This window comes from Chaetura pelagica, unplaced genomic scaffold (genome assembly GCF_000747805.2).
Source record: "Chaetura pelagica isolate M959 unplaced genomic scaffold, ChaPel_1.0 scaffold405, whole genome shotgun sequence".
In the NCBI taxonomy this organism is placed as follows: domain Eukaryota; kingdom Metazoa; phylum Chordata; class Aves; order Apodiformes; family Apodidae; genus Chaetura; species Chaetura pelagica.
The window spans coordinates 3,082,313-3,104,763 of NW_009953489.1; the positions used below are offsets into that span (position 1 = coordinate 3,082,313).

Below are 22,451 nucleotides of genomic sequence, written 5' to 3' on the forward strand. Positions count from 1 at the left end.
CCCTACAGGAACAGAGGGAGAAGGTGAGGGCTGTTTTGCTGCAGAGTTGGATCTCTCTCGTCCCACAGAATGAGCAGAGGACTCTGAAGTTGTCCGTGACCTTCGCCCATAGCCCTGCAGAACAAATGGACAGGAAGGCACAAAGTTGTCACTGCTGGAGAAATTACATTTCAGCTTGCTAAACAATCTCCTTCTTTGAAAAGTTAGCACTGGGAAGAGATGCAAAAGCACATAAACAAATACAAATAATTAAGAATGAAGATGCAGTGAAAGGAATGGCCTGCTCATGGCACAGAACACGTGCTGGAGAGTGAGCTGCAGCTCTGGATCTTCAGCCTGGTGCCTGGTAAGCTACAAAGCCAGGACATGCACAATAAGCAAGCAGCTAAATATCTGACAAAACTGTTTATCAAAACATCCCACACCATTAAACATACTGAACCTGGTTATTTGGGTACTTCCATCTCCTCTGACATGCAGAAGGTTAAGAAAAGAGCTGAAGCCTGGCCAGATAAGAGGTCCATTAAAAAGAGGTAAATCAGGGCAGTGCTGAGCAGCTTAACCAACCCACAAGATAGAAAAATGCTGCACCAGGGAGTGACTCCTGCATTTTTTTTTGCCCTCTAACATTAGGTTGTTCTTTTAAAGCTCGTGTAGCAACTCAAGCATAAAAAACCCAAACAGCTACTGTTTTTTCTGTAAGTACAGTTAACTTCCAGTTAAAAAGTCACCCCATCCTTTATCAGGCACCACATATATCCCTATTAAAAATGTTCATTGTAATTATTTCAAACAATTGGCATCTCAGGAGATTAATTTGCAAGTAGATAACTTCAGTGATATTTAAACAGTTAAAATACTATATATTTTAAGAAAGGGATTTGGGATTTTGATAAACACCTTTCCAATTTTCAGCTGTGGCCACGTGGCAGTCAATACTGTGCTTTTAAAACTGTTCTTTAGGGCCTGCTTGCCTCACTTGGTCATGTATGCCACAAGTTCTTCTGGCTATCAAGAATTATTCTGGGAGATAGGAAAGGAAGGCAGGCCAGAGAAAGGTAAATTAAACTCCTCAGACAACAGCCTGATAATCTCGTCCCTCCCCCTTTAAAAAAAAACAACAAAAAAACAAGAGAAGAAAATTATGGCTAACATTTTTCTACTGTTTCTTCATTATTTATTCCACTGAAAAGGAAGGACAGGGGGGATGAAAAACTAATCTTCAAGTCTTGCTGAAGAGTAAGATGGAGCCCAAACACATTTGTGTTTGCAAAGATCTGCAATGAAGCTGACATTTGCTGAAGAGATGTAGGAAATAAAGATACCATGCTAGCCATTCTGCCATAGAAATCCTCCTCTCTCTGTTCTGGGAAGGAGTTTTGTGAAGACTCTGGGGCAATTCTCTGCATTCCTTAAGAAACAAATGACATTATGTTAACAGGGAGGAACACCACAACACCAAAACCCAAACAACACAACAGTTTTAAGATAAAAGTTCTCACTAGTTACGATTTTTGTGCTGGAAAGCACTTGATATTTTAAAGAATGTGAACTGCAGTTGGTCTGATTGGGTTTTTTCTCAAATAATGTTTGTTCCAACCTCAGGTCAGGGCAGGCTGAGGGGATGCAACCACCAGTATGGGGCAGTTTAAGGTCCTTCACACCTCTGCCAAGCTTGTGCATGTCTGCCTTCACACATGTCACAGAATTAAAGACTATCAAGAGTCGCAGAACCTGACATCCAGAGGCAGAAATCCCCAAGGCTCCAATCCCAGAGCTTCCAAACAGAACTGCCAATTCCAGTGCACTCTGAATCATTCCACAATGCAGAAGATTACCTGCTAATTTCTAAATCATAGTTTGCTGAGCCTAACCTTTTTTTTAAACTAAGCCAAATAAGCAGGATGAACACTGTAACTTTCTACAGATATTTCTGTGCCACTACATTGTGTTTTTAAATTCCATTACCCAAGGCTTGACTTACTATTTTCTAAACATTGAGATATTTTAAATTATTCCCCCAAATCCTTCCTTTCCCTTATAAGGGAGGGAAGCTGTTGTCATAGATTCCAGACCTGTTTCTGGGTTTGTCTGCTCTTCTGACCGTGGTTCCATTTCTTGTGGTGGCCCTCCTGGTGGCAGTGCTGACCCTAAGTACAGCGGCGATGGTTCAGTTCCATATGGATTTGCATATCCTGGAGGTGCAAAGCCAGGTCCTGGACCAACAGGCTGAGAAGCCACTGGATAGAATGGGACACTTCGGACAGCTTCTTGGTCACCAGGAGGAATCATAGCAGCTGACCCATCAAGGACAGCCTGAGGGACTGCAGCACACACACAAAATAAAGGTAAGAAATTCCAGTGTGAACCTTTTACCCTATGATAACAGGATACAATGCAGAAGTGAAATTTCAGCTTCTACCACCCACTTGTATCTTATACAAGAAACCTGAATTATTTCTCTGTCACACACTACTAACCTGAAGGCATAAGCTGCACACTTTGCATCTGTTGAGCCATGTTGGGCAATAAGGAAGCCAGCAATGCATTTTCAGCACCTGGACCCACGTCCCTGCCAGCTCCTGCTCCATCACACTGACTGCCATGGTCCAGCTCCGAGCTCGGGGTGCTGCAGCCATATGGTGGGGGAGTGGATCTGTCTGTGCTATAAGCTATTGCACCCTCCTGCACAGGAAAGGAAGAACTTAAGAACTGGGCCTGACATGAAGTTCATAACCAAAGCAACATACAGCAAAGGAAATCTCGAGTGAAAAGAGCACATAGGTTTTTGTGTTGTTTAGTCAACAAATGAGCTGTCAGCCATTTACAGAACAAGTTCAACCCAATAATTTGAAGTTTTTTGGCTTTTTTCTTGTCTGTTTTTTTAAATGGCAGTTTAGATAATTAGCTGAAGGCTCACATTTCTGACAGATCTTTTTAAAGAAGAGGTAATTTACATCTAGCTATAATAATTCACACTCAGGTTTTGTCTCTGGCAAGCAGATTCTCTGCTTAGTGGGTATTACTGAAACCTAATAAGCCTTGCACTTCTCCTTGCATTACAGAACTAAGAAAAGCCTATTCCATACAATGAACAACACCTTTTGACTATTCTCTATTGAATTTCAGGGCACTGAAGTGTGGTAAATCCACTTGGTTTGAATCATAACACTTGCACTTCGTGACATGAATGTGGTCACTTTGTACATTTCTGTAATTAGCAGTATAAACAAAACCATTCAAAGAAATGGATTTACACTAAGAGTGAGTACTTGAGAGAGAGCACTTCATGTTGGAAAGTACATTCTGTACCTTGATCTGTTCATCCACATGTCGCAGCCTTTTTAGCCATGAAGGTTCAATAAAAGATTCCTGTTCTGGTTTTTCTTTTATCTGTGGGTCAAACAGGCGCAGCTGGGATGACATCTAGGGAGAGGAACCAGTAAGTTAATCAGCCAACAAAAGGCACCTTTAGCCACAGCTCACCACCTACAACATGAAGCCACAAATACTTAATTCTTCCTGAAGTTACCTGGATTAGCTGGCCAATAAGTACAGGTGAATAGTAATGTGGATCTTTGAGGACAGTTCTGGAAATCACCTCACAGTAATGGAAAGCCTGAGCAGCAAGTCCCATTTCAGCCAGTCGGCAGGCATAGATGAATTTGAAAACCTAGGGAGTGCAAGCAGGGGAAATAAACCAAGTGACCCAAACATGCACAGTGGTATCAACTGAAAAGGAGTCTGACATTTCAGCTGAAAGCTCAGATAACCCATGATCACATCTATAATAGGTAGGGGGAAAAACTGAGGGGAAAAAGCATTCCACTCTCTTCTTTCACCCAATGTATGCACAATGGGAGGTGTCTGTTTGTCTACAGCTAGTGCCAAAACATGCTGCTGGATTCTTCTTTTGGAATAGAACTCAAGTAACAAAAAATTCAGATATTCAGAATGCACAGATGAAAAATGTGAAAAGGAGATCTAAGTGAGAGGAGGAAACAAGCTATCTTGCATTGCATTATCCACAAATCTTCTGTGTTACAATGGACAAAGTATTTGCTGTGCTGAATGCAGCAGGTCAGAAATTAAAGCCTAACATAAAACCTGCCAAAATGAAACTTAAAGAAACAGCTTCTCACCTGGAAATTGGGCAAACAGCCAGGCTGAGTTCCTAGTGACTGTGCATACTCATAGGCCTCTGTTCTTTGAATGGCTTCATTGGTGGCAAACTTAAAAAATGGCAAGCTGTTTGAGAACAGGAGAGGAAAAATATTGTTTAACATGATATTACATAGGCTGACAACAAATACAATTGGAAATTAAGTCAGAAACATCACTCTGCTAGGAACTAGGTATCAGTAACTTCTACTCCTTAAACAAGGACAGGGCAGCAAATAGTGATCTCAAAGCCAGCTGGGGATAGTGATTAAGAGGAACAGTACAACTCAGTCTCTCAAACCACGAGGCTTTCACTTGTGCCTTTAAAAAGTTGTGTTTAAAAAAAGAAAGAAGGAAACCCAAACCTATGATTTGATCCAATTAGGACAAGCTTTGTTGTCTTCCTTGTGTAGACTCCAAAACCAATTTGGGCCATAAGGTAACAAAAATGAGCAGCATCCAGCAGGCCTTTAGACGCTGTAGAGAAATAAGCATATTCCCTCTCAGTGTCCCAGTGTAATTCAGTGTCCCATATTGTTTTTGCTTTACATTTAAATATCTCCACAATAGAGACACACCCAAATAGAACTGTTTCACTCCACATTTTACACAGCAATTGCTTGTTTTCAAAACACATAGGCTGATTAATTAAAGCTTCCAGAAAGCTTTTCCTTCAGTCATCACCCTGTTTGTTCCCCAAGAGTTACCAAGAGTGTCTCCCATGGTAGCAATGGTCCTGGATTCCAAGTCCACATTATTGGTCAAGTTGGATAACACCATTGCTAGATGAGGCCTCCAGTCTCCCCATTTCTCATCTCCACAGCACTAAAATTAGAAGAATTACTTAAGTCAAATCAGTGACTCAAGCTCTGCATGGGTAAGTGTTTCAACCTAAAAAGGACTGAAACAACTTATCTGACAATCCTAGGAAAAGCACATGGAAAGATGAGTGTTGGGAACTACCCACTGCAGAACCTCCCCAGTCTCAACTGCAGCTCACACTTGAATCTTACCGTGGATGCAGCTGGCATCCTTCCAGACATCAGCTGGTAAACAGTCTGCAGAGGGTCATTAATTGGGAGACTGTTGGCAAATCTACAGAGACATACAGAAAGACAAAACACAAACATGGAGTAAGTAGTTAAAATGTACTTGAACACTCAGTGGCTGTTAATCCAGCTTAGTTTAAAAGAAGGAAGTGCTGTTTGAAAATACTACACTTGAATAAGCAACTGCCCAGTGGGTCATGTTCAAAAGTTACTAGTTAACTGGATCTGAGTTAAGAAGAAAGAGAGAAAGATTTTCTGCCTACAGATAAAGCATGCAGGAACCATCTGCTCCTTCAGGCAAGGAGAATGAAGGGTACAAGAGTCACTTGGCTTTAACAAAGCAGACAGTTGGGTTTTTGCAGTTTTTTCAAGCCCAGCTAACAGGACCTGTCCAGCAGGCCCACAGAGGACCCTCATCAAATACCCTTTGAATGGAGCAAGTGGCACAGAATAACTTCTCAGGTCTAAGCTCTGGAGCCCCCAACACAAGATGGACGTGCACCTGTGGAGTGTGTCCAGAGAAGGGCAGTGAAAATGATCAGAGGGCTGCAGCAGCTCTCTTGTGAAGCCAGACAGAGAGTTGGGGTTGTCCAGCCTGGAGAAGAGAAGGCTCTGGGGGACCTTATGGGGACCTTCCAATACCTGAAAGGAACCTATAAGAAGGCTGGGGAAGAGCTGTTCACAAGGGCAGGTAACAACAGGGCATCTAACAATAGGACAAGGGGTGATGGTTTCAAGACAGAGAAAGTTCTCCTTAGCAGAAGAGGCAGGCACATCATACTAAGCAAGAGGTAAAACAGTACCTGGTCATGACTCGTGCATGTGTTCTGCTGTCCATTTTGCTGGCAAGTAGCAGAGCATGACCCCATAAACCATGCTTCATGGCAGACTCCAAAGCATCCTAAGAAATACAGAAATTAGTTCCCTGGGAATAGCTTAACACACTACTCAGGTAAACAATTATTGTTCTAGGATAGTAATTTGTGACTGGACGAAAAAATGTTTATTTAGATCAAATGCTAACACATGAACATCGTTCTGTTTTATATTCTAAACTGTAGGGTGTAACATTTTTCCATATCAGTGCAGTGCCATGAAATACCACACACACTGCAAGCTGCAGAAGTGATTTCAGCTGATGCCTGGACCACTAAGATTTGTGAAACAAGTAAACACAGACAGCGAAGTATTGGAAACAAGAGTGTAAGAACTCACCTTCTTGCGGCCATAAAGCAGCAGCTCTCTGAATCTCTCTGTCTCTTTCTCAAGACTGTCAATCACAGTTATAAGACTATCAGTGAGAAAGGAGAGCTGGGCTTCACCAGATTCTTCTTCCGCTTGTTCTAAAGCATCATTAGTGAAATCAATCAAATTTGCCTCATTAGGGGACTTCCCAGGAAGCCACACTGTTTTATGATCTCGGAGCAGAAGTTCTGCCAGGTCTGTTCCCACAACAGTCTACATATGTAGAGAAAAAAAAAACAACCAGAAAAGAAAAAAACCCACATTATTTCAACATTGCCTTCATTTTAATTGTCACTTCAACAACAATGTGTGAATAACAGCCCCTCTGAACACAAGTGGCCAGTTTACTTGCTCCATTAATCTGTGAACCATTCCAAGGTAAGTCACTGTATGGATATTAGTGTCTTTTACATAAATACCATTTTGTGTATAAAACATTTGAGGATAGATACAAATTAAACAACAAAACATACCCCATTCTGCCTGCACAACAGTACAATAAAGTCCCAAAGCAGACTTGCAGATTCTTTGTCAATTAAATTCTCATTCTTAAAGCACTGTGCAGATTTATTTTGTGCAAAATTAATAACATCCACTTTATGAGTGTCATCCCTGAAAAAAAACAGAAAAGTTTTTAATGAGACAAACAGAAACATTCAGATCATTGGTGATTTGTATGAGGAAGAAATTTAAAGCACATGTATTATTTAAGCAGGTAAAATGTCACAAATATTTTAAGTAGTTTTAAATCCTGTAATGTGCAGACAATTAAGAGTTTGATAAAGATGCATGATAGTTATTTCTGAAATCTGTAAAAACGTACTTAGCAAGAGGACCAGGAAATGCTCTCATCTCTTCTTGCTCTGGAGAATGCTGTAACATAGTCTGAAACAGAAAAAAACCATAAGAAATTCTTATCACAATGAATTTTGCTTTTTAACAATAAAACCCACAGACCTTAACAGAACCCACTGCATCATCAAGCCTATTGCTCTTCCAGAAAATACATCTGGTGCCTTGCAACCTGCACCAGGGTAATAAATGATGAAATCTACTTTACATCAAAGTCAATTTGCAGCAAAATATAATAATCTTTCTCACATCTCCTTAATCATTGGGCAGAATCAGAGTCATTTAGGTTGGCAAAGACCTTTAAAACTATGGAGTCCAACTGTAAACCTAACGCTGCCAAGTCCAATAAATTTCCTGATGCTACAGATCCAAGTTCCCTCTCTGCTTCCAAAAGAAGGACATGTATTCCACCATTTCCCTTTACCTCCATACTGTGTATTTCAACCAGAGCTGGCTGTCCTTCTGAAGGCAGGTTTGGCAGCACTTTTATTAAGAAGCCCCCAGGACCAAATCTAGCACAGATATGAGGCACTGAAAATTTCTCAGGCGTTGAGGGCCTTAAAGGTGCTGAAATGAGAAGAAAAGAGAAAATAAGAACAGGCAACCTCTCTTTACACTAAAGTAAACTTGCCAGAGTATTTATCCTATCCAGTAATCCTGCAGTACTAGTGGATAAAAACGGCCATTCAATGTGGCTAAACTTTATAAGCAACAATTAATCAGTTCAATTATAGTCCTGAACATTTGCAACAACAAGAACAAAACTAGACTATGGAACTTTGAAATCCACTTCTTTTTTTTCCAATGCAGGGGTTTGATTGCTTTTATCGACACGTTTCTGTGATCTCTGTACAAATATATGACACATCTTCAAAGAGATGATAAACTTTGTTCATGGGTACAGATGCTGTAAAAGAGCATTTATTTCCTGTTCAGAGGCTCAGTCACTAGATGAAAGGCATCTCATATGCCACAAATACTAATAGGGGCAAACTACTACTGGTAGACAACCTCATAAGCAAAGTGCCTCCCCTCCTCCTTCCCCAGTGGTGCAAATACCTTGTTCTACAGCTGGCCAGCCAGTTTCAGTCGGGTAGCCATAGTCTGGAAAAGACTGTTGTCCATCAAAGTTAGCATCGTATCCTCCATAGGAATAATCTGCATGGAGCGACACGGCCTGTGCAGCCGTTTCGTAGGGATGGGCAGTTAGATCATGGTTACTTCTATACAGCTGGCTCTAAACAGATCACATTAGTAGCTGTTAGCAGAGAGCATGGAGCTACATAGAGCAACAACACTGCAAGCATTACTCAAGACTGAGCATCCACCCCATGTTCAATTCTTTATACTGTTTGCAAACCTGGCTTACTACATAATTTGCAAGAGCTACACTGTGAGACACCTGCAGCAACAGGTTTTGGAAGACAAAAATATCTTGGTGTTTCCTTCAGTGTTTTTTACTACCACCTGATCTGTTCACATCACATCTGTTCAGTTCTCTCATGACAGAATGTTTATTTGTAAAGAGTAACATTACAGAATGAGTTATAGGTTCAAGTATTGCTGTATCAGCAACAATGGATCACAATGTTCATCTCCACAGTAACATACTGGCAGAAAATCTCCACTGATTAGACTTGTGATTGCTAAATTACTCCAGGTGCCTAAAGATTAATGCCTCAATCATGTCCAATACTAATTAAAATATTACTAAATGAATTAAGAGCTCCAACTGGAAAATCATGTAAACTTCCAAGAAACATGATGAACTGACACATGAGAATACAGCTAAAACGGACACATTCTACTAGCAAAGGCTGTACATCAAAAACCACCCAAATATGCTGTAAGTATAAATACTTGAAAAGCACAGCATAAGTAGGTGAGTAATCAGTTAGATTTGGTTTTAAAGTCAAAATAGCATCATATAAACATGGAGTTAGTCTTTTAACAGACCCCAAGTTCAGTAATAGCATTCATGTTTGTGGTGAGAAAACCGCTGAAAGCCAGACATGATTAACTACAGCCAAGCACAGTGAGGGCAAAGTTCTCACAAACAGCAAATGGATTCAGTAAAGGAAAATTCTCATTACTGTCTGTGGCAACTTGCACAGCTGAGTGCTGATTTTGGTTAGAGCTCTCTTGACAACTGTGATAAATATTTAATTTCAAAACTACGTTACAAAAGAGCCTCAACTCACAGAATAAAAGTTTTCAAACTACTTCTTCCCCGAGCTAAACCCAGAAATATTTCCTTATTTTGAATGTTTCACCCACCCCTACCACACAGAGAGGCCCAACCCAGTCAGAATAATACTAAATGTGGCCACTTGAAACTCACTTGCTGAGAGCGAGAGCTGAAGCTGCTCTGGTGGCTGTGGAGGCTGCGGGAGCTGCGCAGGCTGTGCCCGGAGTGCTCACTGTGCACGCTGCGCCGCTCAAACTCATCCCCGTAGGGATCTCTGGGGGGCTCAGATTCATCATCAAAGCTCCCAGTAAAGCGAGGATCGTACCTCCAGTTATCTTCATACTGGTCATGTCTGGAGAACAAAGAAACATACAAAGCCAAAAATTAGCACAGCCACCCAGATGCCTGAGGGAAGTGACTTCGCTGGGTGCCTGTCAAGAAGGACCTGACTTCAGCAGGGCTTCTAGATTATTTCCTAGATTTAGGCTTTTACTACAGTAAACAATCTGACATTTCTTCAGGAAGCTCATGCACCAGAATGGTTGAGATCAAGACCAACATGCTCAGAGTCTGTTCTAGGAAAACCCAAAGAATGTTTCCCTGATCTGAAAACAAGTCCTACTACCTTAAACCCTTTATGTAAGAGGGATGTGACAGCTCATCTGTTTTTCCTCAATGACCTACGTGAAAGCTACAGAAAGGACAAGCAACACATTACTGAAATGCCTGTAATACTGCATTGCAATAGTCTGCTTCAGGATGCATCTACAGTCCTGGAGAATAGGGACAGGATTTCACTTACAAAGCTGCACAACACCCTGCAATTCTGATGCCCAATACAATGATCATAGTGATTAACAAATTTGAAGGCTTTGGGGCAGCTCTTCAGCAAATCAAGTAGTATTTCTGCTAGTGCACAAGCTGAGCCTCAGCCTTTGCTTTTACACTTCCTGCCATAACTCAATTTTCTGGTGACACATTTGACTGTGGGGATTCAGCCCAGAAGAAATCAATACCAGACTCTCTGCCTTCACTCAGACACACACACTAGTTCTCTGACTGTCATCAGCACACAGCTGGAAAAAGCCTTGAGAGAATGTGGACTGAATGGACAAACCTGTTGCCATATGGATATGCTTCTCTCTTCTGGTAAGGGTTGGGTTCAGCATCATACCAATACCTCTGATCATAACCTCTGGGATCTCTGTATCTGGAGTCATATCTAGATGAATAATGTTCCCAGGAACTTGGATCTTTGGAACATAAAAATAAAGGTTTTAGGTATTCAAAGTCATTGCCTAAAAACTCTTTGTACTTCTCTCCCTTTAATTACATTGTAACCTGGTGCTGAAGCACACAACAATAGCAAAGTAATGTACTTAAAGCTCCATACATATGTCCGCTCATTTTTAGTTTAAAGCAATAATAAAAACAACTACAAAATCAATTTCACTCCTTTCAGAGCAATGCTGTTATAACAGCTGGATAGATACTCTTGAAGGGACTGTTTTCTATCAGACAGATATATTCTACAACTTTAAAACTTCATCATAACATGACAATAACTCAACAAATATTAACAAGATCTTCGTGATCAGCTTTTACATCATGTCTCAAGATGTGGACAGACGTTGCTTAAAACCCTCCTAGGCACTAAACAAGCAATTATCTTCAGGTTCCCCTGCCAGCATGTTTCTCTGGGCATCCAGGTAATTATGGACAAAAACAGATTCTAGTCACGACTCAATTTCTCTTTACACCCACCTAAAATTTACTTCAGAAGTCTGCCTGCAGGTTATATACCAAGGATACACCCCAGGGAATGACAAACTTGCATCACTTTCAAGAAAACTATTCTGCAGACTTACCATGGTGTGCTTGCACAAGGGAAAGGCAAAGGCAAGTCTGGCAGTGAGGAAAGCACTTTATTTTCTATTTGCTACTTCTGCTGAATAAAAACCATCCAGGAAGGATGGCATAAAGAACTGAAGTAGGCCAAAGATCAATTTTCAACAAGCATAACTTTATTCTTGCTGGCTGTCAAAAGGTTATCAGCTTTATTAACACAGAAAAACATTGTAATTCCCTGATCTTAAGGTTACGTTTTTGTTTAAACCTGAATTTTTCTATAGAAGCTTGCAGAGCTAATTGGGACACCTCACCTCCATAACCATACGAGTTTGGGTAATAGCCTGGATAATAATCACTCCATCGACCTCTTCTATAATAATCTTCAGGATACTCTTGCCTGAAAGAAAGCACCTGGGTATAAAAAGTTGTTCCTCCCTCAGCCTCTTCTAAAGTCAGCAGGAGACATAAAGAACTATGAGCCACAACTGGTAGAGTTTCATATTTAAAATAATGCATTTACAGGAAAACAGAGATTCATAAAATTAAGACTTTACAAACCAACATGTCACTAAATTGGTGTGTGCCATAAAAAGCTGACTGACAGTCCTTACTGTACAATAATCCAGTGACTTTTACAAATTGCTTTGGTAATAAGTTTAATTACTTACAATTAATCACAAAAACTACTGCTGTAATTAGCATGCTTTAAACTGTTTCAACACAGAAGTCAGTAACTTAACAAGTAATGAAGTAATTGCTCCCTCAACTTTAACAGTGTTTTTTAAGACAGCTTATGGTGATAAACAGGGAACTGTGGTCTGGAGAAAAGGTCATGAAAATGGGTCAGAACATGAGCTAGCTTTTCAAAGATAATTCTGAACAAAGAGTTCCAGCCTCCAGGGCTGCCACTGAGGCATCTGCCACAAACATAAAAGACAGTCAGAAAAGAAATAAACCCAAAGAGCACTACACCTTTCTTTGGGTACCTCAATAAGATATCAATATTTAATCACTTTGTTTGACCTGGAGCTGATCCCAACCTGCATCTGACAAGTACACAGAATATCAACCCTGTGGAGCCAGTCCTGCCATCATCCCAATGCTCTATTTTCACCCTGCACTCTCTGTTTCTCAATCTCAGCTTCTCAGTACATGTAGAAATGTTTTGAGTTGTTACCACATCCTGATATTTAATGAATAAGTGTGAGATGGCATTGAGGTGCAATTTTAACAGAGCACATTGCTACCCAACCAATTTTAGGCATCTTCTAGGTTATTTCCCTTCTCAGTAGGCTTGGAGGAACAGTGTGTAGGAAAGGCTTGTTTTTCATGGGAGCAAACAGAGAGGACTGAATAGAAGAGAATACTAATTTACAGAGCCTGTGTTAGAACACAGATTGTCAAACAAAGAGGACAAGCATAAAAATATTTCTTAAACCAACACATCAGAGTAAATCAGTGCATATGCAAAAGATAATTAGAATATTTGTAGTTGCAAGAATCACATCACTTTTGAAGTAAAAAGAAACGTGTGGTCAATACTTGAAAAATTCACACACCATTTTTAGGAGACCATTCCACAATTCTGACAAAAGACAGAAGATGGATGTTACCTGAAAACTGCAGTATGTATGTACTCGTGTACATGCACATATACTTAGATGTACAGATATGTATATGTCTATACAGACTGTGTATACATACATGCACAGGAGGTAAAGATATCTAGTGCCAATGTGGAACACTGGGATCTTTCATGCTCCTCTACAACTGATGATACAAGTGATAGAGCAAACTCCAAAGTGGCCAAGCAAGTCAAGTGATGCTCCTCCCTGGTGAGAAGTTTGCTAACACAGCACCTGCCTCTGCAGAGGAGGATATTTGATCTTATCAAATCAGGTTTATCCACCTAATCTTCTCAGTCTCCTTCAGAAAGATGCTATTCCCCTCCCCAGAGGTTAAAAAGCTGCATCATCGACGCCGGCACAGGGAGGGCAAGTCTCAGCCACTGTCACACTGACTTTGGCATTTGTAGGCTCTGCTGCCCTGCAGCACCACAGCTCCCTGCACTGCCCTGTCATGCTGACACAGCTACCCCTGCTACCAACAGGCTTTGATCTGCCCACTGCTACCTGTAGGAAATTCAACCTCTTATAAAAATAGTACAGAAGAATAGTACACACCAGGAAGTGCTGCTAGGTTATCTCATTACAGAATCTGACAGTGCACTTAGATTCACTTAAGAAGGTGATAGTAGTTACCACAGGCAGCTGCAACCATTGTTTTTTATTCCTCACAGCCAACACACACCTTCTGTAATCTTCTGGAGGTGGTAAGCAAAATGTTGTGTTGTTAGTTTGAAGCCTGCTCCATGAGTGAACTACCAACAACAAATACTACAAAGGGTTTCATTTCCAGACAGGTAATTGGGGTTGTCCCTTGGAAACCTGCAAACTCACCCACCAGATAAAGCAACAGATAAAGCAACCTTCACATGTATTTGTAGCTCATACAAACTACTTCTACAATCAAAAAGCAGTAATCCCTGGAAGGCAATTTGCTGCTTCTTGCTTGAGAAATTAATTAGACTTCACTTCTGCTTTTTATTTAATATTTGCAAGTAGTATCTGAACATATTGTTTCCTTCTCTCAATTTTTTTATTTCACTATAATCATACAAAGGCTTTGAAGTTTTCCTAATTAACGTGCTACCTGCATCAAAACCTGTAGTGAACCCAGTGTGTGAAACAACAGAAATTACTGTGGAATGTGTCAGTATCCTTTTCAGACGTGGCATTTTGATACCATCTGTTCCTATGGCAGCACACAATGATTTTCTGAACTTCCTCACTGCACCTTATACTGTTAAACTTCAGCAGGCATCACTGTACTCACTGCTTGAGGGTGCATTCCAGATCTTTACTCAATTTAGGAATCCCATACCTGGAAGCAGGCCTGTCAGAGCAGTGACTGGCTCTGGAACTGGGGCGCTCGGGCTCAGGATACCGGTAGTTCCCAGGCTCCATGTAAGCAGCATTGCTGCCATCATAGGGTCTGTACTGTGGGTCGTACTGTCCATAGGTGTCCTCCTAGGGAAAAGATGGACAGGTAAGAGCAGAGGAACCCCACCTCTGAGAAGAAACTTCTCAAAAGAAACCAATCACCATGCACGTCACAACAGTGATACCTGAAGAGATGCAGATGAAGTAAAGTCTCTTAATACCCTAAACTGAAGACAAAAATATTATTGTCTGGACTAAAGGCAGCTCAACCACTATGCTAAACTGTCAGTAATTCAAGCAACAGATGGAACCAAATCTGAACATCTAAGCAGCTAAGACAGTAAAAAATGCCAACTTCTTCCAAAGAACCAAACAAATTGCTACCAGCTGACATCTGTGCCAACTGCAAGTGGTATTAGCAACTACTTTAAGTTTTTATAATCTTTTAATGTAAGTTTTGTAACTGCTATCTGAATTTTCCATACAATTAAATACTTATATAAAATACCGAATGTCAATAATGATACAACCATTTAAATTCATAATTCAAAGATGATAATTATTAACATCTACTGAGGGAAGGAAAAAGAAAACTTTACCATGTAATAAAGATGAGCTGTTCTGGGGTCTGCAGGAGGATAGGGTGCTGGGTATGGAGGCTGGTAAGCATCATACGGATGTCTGTAGTAGTAGTAAGGGTTCTGAGGTGGCCCAAAGGCATCCTGAGGGGTCTGAGGCAGGGGTGGATGCTGCAGGTCTTGCTGTGCACTTGGCATGGCTGTCTGACTGGTGGTGGTGGGAGGAACTGTGGAGGCTGGAGCACCTGAAGGCTGCCCAGATGCTGGTTGTTTGTCAGGACTTGTCTCATCGTACCTTGTGGGAAGCTGAGCCGCACTTGCCTCCTGGGGACCCTCAGGATGAGGATGGTTGCTCAGCACCTGGCTGGCTTTAGTCCCTGCTCCAACTTGGTAGTTGGAAGGAACCAAGGACTGCCCAGAAGATGCTGATGGCTGCATCTGAGCTGGTGGCATTTGTGGTTGAGATGGCAATGCTCCCTGTACAGCTCTGCCTGATACAGCCTCATGCTGTACATCTTTTGTCACCTGTTGATAGAAATGTTGGTTGTCATGCATCTCTGGACCCACCTGGCCAGCACTACCAGCTGACTGTTGAGGACACACTGGGCCACCAGACAGTGGCTGATTATGGACCTGCACAGAATTACTTGCACTGCTTTTCTCCAAGGTCCGTGGCACCGTGAAGTCGAGCACTCCAGCAGCTTCTTTGTTGCCATTGGCATGATTTGCAGAACTATCATCCTGGACTACAGAATTAACAGGGGGCACTAGTGCACTTGCACTTCCACTGGGGAGATTTGTCCCAGGAGAAACAGATGAGTTAGCTCCTGGCTTGCTAGTAAATTCAGGAACAAAACCTTCCATAGTAACATTCTTTTGCCCCTCTGGAGCCAAATTAAGCGGTGTTTTCATAAGCAAGTTTGCAGGCTGATTAGCAGCAGCATCAGAGGAATTAACAGGGCTTTGTAATAAATTATGTTTTAACAGATTAGTATTTGGAAGTGCATTAACTAACAGAGATCCAACTTGCATCACAGGCAATGGCACGTTTTCCCCAGAAATGATTCCACCAGCATGTGAAGTTTGGGGGCCCATTGCAGGCTTGTCCCCAACCCCAGAGTCCTTCATTGGCTGATTGTTTTCATTGCTGCTTAGCTGATTAGATAGAGAAATAGAAAAATTAATTGGCTGAGCCAAGTTATAGCTTTGATTAGGCTGAGCAATCAGGATAGGCTGATTTTGCAAAGACTCTGTAGGTGGAGAAGACAACAAACTTGCATAACCAGAACTTGCCTGAGACTGAAGTGCCTCTTCTTCTCCCATTTTGGGAGGATTTTCAAGATTTTCAGAAGATGTATTTCCATCTTGGGAGAGTGGGACAGCAATAGTCCCTGGTTTACTCAGCTGTTGATTAGACAGGCCTTCTTCTGGTGGCTGGATGACTTCTACAGTTTGTTTGGCAGGTACATACACTGCAGGAGCAGCAGGAGCTAGAAGAACATTTCCCCCAAAATTAGGTAACTCATTTTGAGCCCACAAAGTTGTTGCTGGGCTATCACACTTCTTAACTCCTCCCTGAGCTCTTGTTGAAGACCTTCTCTCAGATCCCAAGTGTATGTTTTCCATAACTGGTCCAGAATGCAACGTATTTCCAGCTTCACCAGTGACTGCCAGAGGCAGTGGGTGTACCTGAGGCATGAAAATAGTTTCCAGGTTATCTGGTGGCTGTTCAAGATTGCCTGGTGATGCAGCTGGCACAGCTGTATTCTTCTTGATATTCTTTTGGTTTGAATGGTTCTCTCTTAATTCAACCACCATCTTTGCTTGGTCAATCTCTGCAGGTTTTATACCAACCCCATGAGACCTCACAGGTTCAAAAGAACTATTTGCACTTGTCTGAAACACTCCTGTAGGCTTAGGAGGACTTGGAGTTGCAGGCTGGGATAGATTACTATGGTAGTTCTTGCTCAGGTTTAGTTCACTTGAGTCACCTCCCAGAGGAGAGGAGTCAATCTGTTTGAAGAAGCTAGCAGAAGATTCCTCATCAGGCTTCCCACTTTCTTGCTGGATAAATGTACCAACTTGCTCTGGGGGTCTTGCTGAGCTTGAAGCACTCCTGTGGCTCATGGTGCTGTAGTTTGAAGATACACTATCTGGTCGGACAGGGTGAGGTAAAAAATCAGGTGCCTCCAAATTTGGTCCTCCTTCAGCATGGCTCACAACAGCATTCTTTGGAAGCATCTGACCTGGAAAGGATCCATATCTGTATAGATCAGGAGCAGCAGCAGGGGATGAAGAGCTCATGTTCTGTGGTTCACTTGGCAGCACTTCCTGATTCTGAATGCACTCCAGGTTCTCAACATTTTCACACTGTGACCCACCATTCCCAGACAGGTCACCTATGCGCCCCTTGTCATCACTGACAAACATACCGTGCTTAGCAGCATGTGGCTCCTGCTGACTTACAATTTTAGGGAAGTACTGGACATCCATTCCTTTTTGTACCATCTCGTTGGCTGAACCTGTAGCAGCCTGCACCTGAGACAGAACATTAGGTGCAACCCGCTGAGGATGCACTGGCTGGTGATACAAAAACGCTGAATTTGGCTGAGAAGCATCAAACTCTGTTTTCTCAACTACGTAGCGTTTTTCAGATGAAAGTATTTCTTCATTTTCTGCCTCATCCCCTTTGAAAAACATGGAGAGAGTTCCTGAATCTCGATCTGTCGGAATAGGTCTGTTTGTGATTTCAGACATACCTGGAGACTGGTTTTTGGGGTTATTTTCCTGAGCCGTGGGAACAACAAAACTGGAGTCTTGCAATGGTGGCTGTGGGTAAAACTGTTCCTGGTATGGTTGGTTTAACCAAGCAGGAGTCATTTCTGTGTTCTGCCTAAACACATTTCCAGGCTGGATGCTGTTTGTCTGGTGACTGCTATTGGCAGTGCCATTTCTCCCATTCTTTTCACAACCAACTGATAAAGGTGCTTGCATATTTTGTGGAATACCTTGGTGTACAGGACCCTGCTGTAAATTTGTCTGTGGAGAAGGATGAGATGTGCTAACAGAAGACTGAGAAATGTTATGAGCATCAGTCTGAGAAGATGGCTCAGGATAGGGCACAAAATTTCGAACTGGAGACTGCAGGTTACCTTGAGCAGGCCTCCACTGAGACACGGGCTGCTGAGGGGGAGAAGGGAAGAGTGCTGCTGCTGTGGGTCCTGAAGGAACATCATTTGGACCTCTAAGAACGTCTTGTCTACCTCCAGGTTGGTTTGATGCAGACACCATCCCAGGATGCACACTGAAAGAATTATCAACTGCAGCTCCTGTGTTATAATGCAATGGTACTGCAGCCCCATGGAGTCCCAGCTCTGCATTTGGATGCACTTCTGCAGGACTATTTATACCATATCCTGGGGATGGTGAAGGGATTGGAACATTAGCAAACGTACTGGCATTTACTCCTGGTTGAGATAGAGGAGCTGATAAAGCTGTATGCAGTCCATGAGGATTGGCCCCTGCATGTGACAGGGCAGGGTGCACAATGGCTGGCTGTGGGAGCACGGCTGGGGAAGAGCTCTGCACACCCAGTGCATTGCCCTTGGATGGAGTATCCAGAGGAGAAGCCTGTGGAGTTTGTCTGCCAAATGCAAAAGGGTCTGTCACAGGCTGCACTGGGGCAGCTGCTGCATTTGCTCGTTTAGTGAGCGAGCTGTTTCTCCAGTACAAATTCCGAGCAGCACCTGCAGGAGGTGGAGCTGCTGCTCCTGCTGGAACAGTCTGTGGAGGTTGCTGCATGGTGGCCTCTAGCAGGGCGAGATGCTGGATGACAAACCAGTCGAGGATGCTGTAGACAGGTTCCTCCTTCCACTCTGTTAAGGTAAAAAAAAAACAAGTCAGTTTCCTTTCTCCCAGTACATGCAGCAGCTCAGCAATTTTTATTTTAGAAACAAAATTACTCAGAGAACTTGAAATTAAAAGTATCTGTCTCTTCTCCAGAATGCATAAGAAATCTACTCGTAACACTGCACTTCCAAATCCAAGTCCGGTATCCATGACATTTAATGCTGTCTGGAACAATGCACGTTATTTAACAACCATATTAGCAAATATCTCCAAGTCAGAGTAATTGAACACAGTTCAGTCCTGCACAAATGTTACAATCTCAGACTGTTAAGAGCACCAATGATACGACACTGTTATATTTCCCCAAGTTTGTTTTAAGCAGAAGTATGGATCACAGACAAGACACAGCAGCAGTCACCCTGCCACAGAACCTGCAAGCACCATGGCAAGCCCCATTTAATTATAGAGTTGAGAAATCATTATCTAACTCTAATTCCATCTGAGACAATCTTCAGCTCTGTTGCAGTGTTGCTTCCTGTGAATGGACCTTTTTACAGGTAAGATGAGAAGCAAGGATCTCACAATAGAATTAATCAAATGTTCTTCCCTCAAAAGAACACAATCCAGTTTTGTTTTCATCAAAAAAACACTGTGTAGGCCAGGAATGTTTTTTGTTTTGAGAAAAGCAAATATTCTCTCTTCTAGATGAATGCTGCATAACAGTAAAAGTGCATTTAAGAATACAAGACAGTCAACTCTCCCACCTATTAATTAATCAATAATCTTGCTTTAACACTAGTGGGACTCCAGCAGAGTGTCAGAGCTATGGCTGGGTGGGAAGGACAGCACAGAAGTATTCCAACTCTGCCAGTAACAATTCCAAACAACACCAGTTAGGAATTTGGTGAACAGGAAGTTCAGTAAATTAAAGAGGAACATGCATTTTTTTCAATTTTATCACCGCTTAACAATCTGGGGAGGAAAGAAGGTGACAGCTCCAAACAACACCAGTTAGGAATTTGGTGCACAGGAAGTTCAGTAAATTAAACAGGAACATGCTTTTTTTTTCAATTTTATCACCACTTAACAATCTGGGGAGGAAAGAAGGTGACAGAACTAGAGCTCTCCTCAGTATTTGTCCAGCTCAGTGAAGTTTTAGCGACTCGTGCCAGTCTCAATCTCTAATAGTACACAAGAAATATGGTTTATGTCACATAAAATGAATTACCCACAGCAAGTGTTTCATTCCAGATGCTCTTTTGCCTACAGAAGGCAGAGAAAAGCTGTGCAATTTTTACTTGGGTTTTATTGTTTGGTTTGGGTTTGTGTTTGTTGGGTTTTGGCATCTTGTCTGCAAGTGTAGTAAAATGGGAAGCCAGAGAAGTCAGATATTTGTAATCAATCAAAAATTTTAATAGCTATAGAGGAGTTAAAAAGCAAAACACTTCTGGTTAACAAAAATACAGAGTGAACAGTGTGTAACAACATGTACTTCATAGAGGTTTATAACTAAAAAATTCCAACCAAAAGCAAACTGACTGGTACCACAGCACAATCTATACAGACTTTATTGGACATCAGCACAACTTGCCCTAGGGAAAAACTGTTCTACTTATCACTGCAGAACCCAACAGTCCTATTTATAATCCAAGCCACTTTCAGAAGGCCTGAAGTACCAGTCATCAGAGGTGGGGTTGTTAAATTTCTCTCCCATATCCATATATTTCACTCCTATATCTTAAGTAAATTTGTTAAAATTTGTGTTATGTTAAAATGGGAAGGACAATGAGAAACTGACTTCAGCAGAAAAGCACTGAACAGAAACCTTCAGGAGCTTCATGCATCATTTGCAGTTGTCTCCCAACATTCTTTTTTAAAACCCAGCTGCCTGCTGAATTCCTGTCAAGGAATCCTTACAAAAATGCTGTAGCACTTGAGAATCTCTTCTCCTGTTACACCACTGAGGTGAAGGTTTTCCAGCTGGGCAGGCTCACTGCCAGCCAGGTTACCAGGGAACAGTCACCTCACTTTCCACAGGCTTAAGGAACCCCAGGCTGATCTGGACACCTCCATTTATTTTTCATCATGTTACTGTATTAACCTACCTGCAAAAACTCCCCTCTCCCCTCTCAATAAACTTGTGGTTTTATGCAACATACAGCACAGTGGGGAGAAAAAAAGCTAATTAAAAATGTACCAAGGCAGCTACCTCCTGGGATGCACTAACTTAAGTGAACAACATGTGGGCAAGTACCAAGCAGTTCTGCTCTTAATAGAAAAATTGTTTCTGAAATACAGTTGAGCACAAAAGCCAAAAGTCTTTACAACTTCAATACCCACTTTCAAATTTCTAATGTGGACATCACTCCTTTCTGTGCCTTATCAGATGTATACAAAGAAAAAAAATTAACACTTTGCCACGTTTTTGTAGCAACCAGTAATTAACTAACTAGAAAAAGTGTGGAGTTCTACTTTAAAGGGCTGGCTTGCCATTCCTGTAACAGGAACTCTGATGTTGCACTACAGGAGTTCAATACGAGGGTATCAGACTCCTTACAGAAGCAAAGTTAATATTAACAGACTGCACACAGTAGTAAAAGCACCCAAGATTTGAGGAATTAAGTCCAAATAAAGTGAACGTGCCCACGTCAGGGAGTTTAAACAGAAGATATCAACTCAGTGGTACTGACCCTCCCTGCCCCCAGTCCAGTATTAACAGAAATGCTGATTTTAGAGAAATTTACAAATGAGAAATACCTATGTAAGTTAAGAGCTTTATCTAGTTTGGAAATTCTAAACTTTCAGCAGGTTTATTGACAGATAATGCAGAGCAGCCTGTAAACATTAGTCACCAGAAATAACAAGTGCAGAAGGTGTTTCCAGACATGCCAAGTAAATGTTTCCAAAGAAGAAGAAAAGAAAAAAGATTAAAACTACCCTCTAGAGAAGGCCATAAATTTCACTAGACAAGCTCTACAGCCATTATTAGTTTTAAACTCCTCAGTGAAAATGTATCTGTGTGAAGGAATTATTTATTTGGAGGGGGAATTAATTTAATCCTATCTCCAAGGGACATAAGCTAAATAAATTACTCTTAAACAAGTTTGCCCAGAAAGCAGGTGACAGGGTACTAGTGTTAATTCTCATGTGTGCTCATAGATACACACACGTGCATGTTCCAAACCATAAACAACATGTCAACATACACAGATTACTAATGAGAGCAAAGGGAACAAAAAAAAGCTGAGTGAATAAAAAAACCCTCAAAGATAATAATAGCAAGGAAATGAGATTTGCAGCTTTAAAATCCGTTTCTGAGACACTGGTTTTTCAGATTTCTTTTTCTGTGCAGACTGCTGCACCTCTGGCCACATGTGGCCACACTCAGCCCAGCCACAGCCCGTGTCTCCAGCACTGCTGGCAGCTTCCCACCAGCTTCCTACCAGCTTCCCACCAGCTTCCCACCAGCTCCCCACCAGCTTCCTACCAGCTCCCCACCAGCTTCCCACCAGCTCCCCACCAGCTTCCCACCAGCTTCCCACCAGCTCCCCACCAGCTTCCTACCAGCTCCCCACCAGCTTCCCACCAGCTCCCCACCAGCTTCCCACCAGCTTCTCACCAGCTTCCCAACAGCTTCCCCCCCACCAGCTACCCACCAACGGGCACGGTTGGTAAA

General features: G+C 41.9%; 1 protein-coding gene across 1 annotated transcript in view; it reads right to left on the minus strand.

The window, feature by feature from the left end:
• SEC16A (SEC16 homolog A (S. cerevisiae)) overlaps positions 1–18,727 on the minus strand; it is a 24,534-nt gene extending 5,807 nt beyond the window's left edge. The window contains exons 1-22 of the mRNA XM_009998956.1: positions 16,220–18,727; positions 14,948–15,451; positions 14,290–14,435; positions 11,658–11,743; positions 10,613–10,748; positions 9,649–9,847; positions 8,367–8,544; positions 7,732–7,874; positions 7,279–7,340; positions 6,929–7,067; positions 6,426–6,668; positions 6,014–6,111; positions 5,175–5,256; positions 4,869–4,986; positions 4,527–4,638; positions 4,143–4,248; positions 3,533–3,673; positions 3,313–3,426; positions 2,481–2,685; positions 2,076–2,324; positions 1,326–1,411; positions 2–114 (exon numbers count right to left, since the gene is read on the minus strand). Of these exons, the coding sequence (XP_009997258.1) occupies positions 2–114; positions 1,326–1,411; positions 2,076–2,324; positions 2,481–2,685; positions 3,313–3,426; positions 3,533–3,673; positions 4,143–4,248; positions 4,527–4,638; positions 4,869–4,986; positions 5,175–5,256; positions 6,014–6,111; positions 6,426–6,668; positions 6,929–7,067; positions 7,279–7,340; positions 7,732–7,874; positions 8,367–8,544; positions 9,649–9,847; positions 10,613–10,748; positions 11,658–11,743; positions 14,290–14,435; positions 14,948–15,451; positions 16,220–18,727 (5,768 nt within the window). The remainder of the gene's footprint in view (position 1; positions 115–1,325; positions 1,412–2,075; positions 2,325–2,480; positions 2,686–3,312; positions 3,427–3,532; positions 3,674–4,142; positions 4,249–4,526; positions 4,639–4,868; positions 4,987–5,174; positions 5,257–6,013; positions 6,112–6,425; positions 6,669–6,928; positions 7,068–7,278; positions 7,341–7,731; positions 7,875–8,366; positions 8,545–9,648; positions 9,848–10,612; positions 10,749–11,657; positions 11,744–14,289; positions 14,436–14,947; positions 15,452–16,219) is intronic.
• Between the last annotated feature and the right edge of the window lie 3,724 nt (positions 18,728–22,451).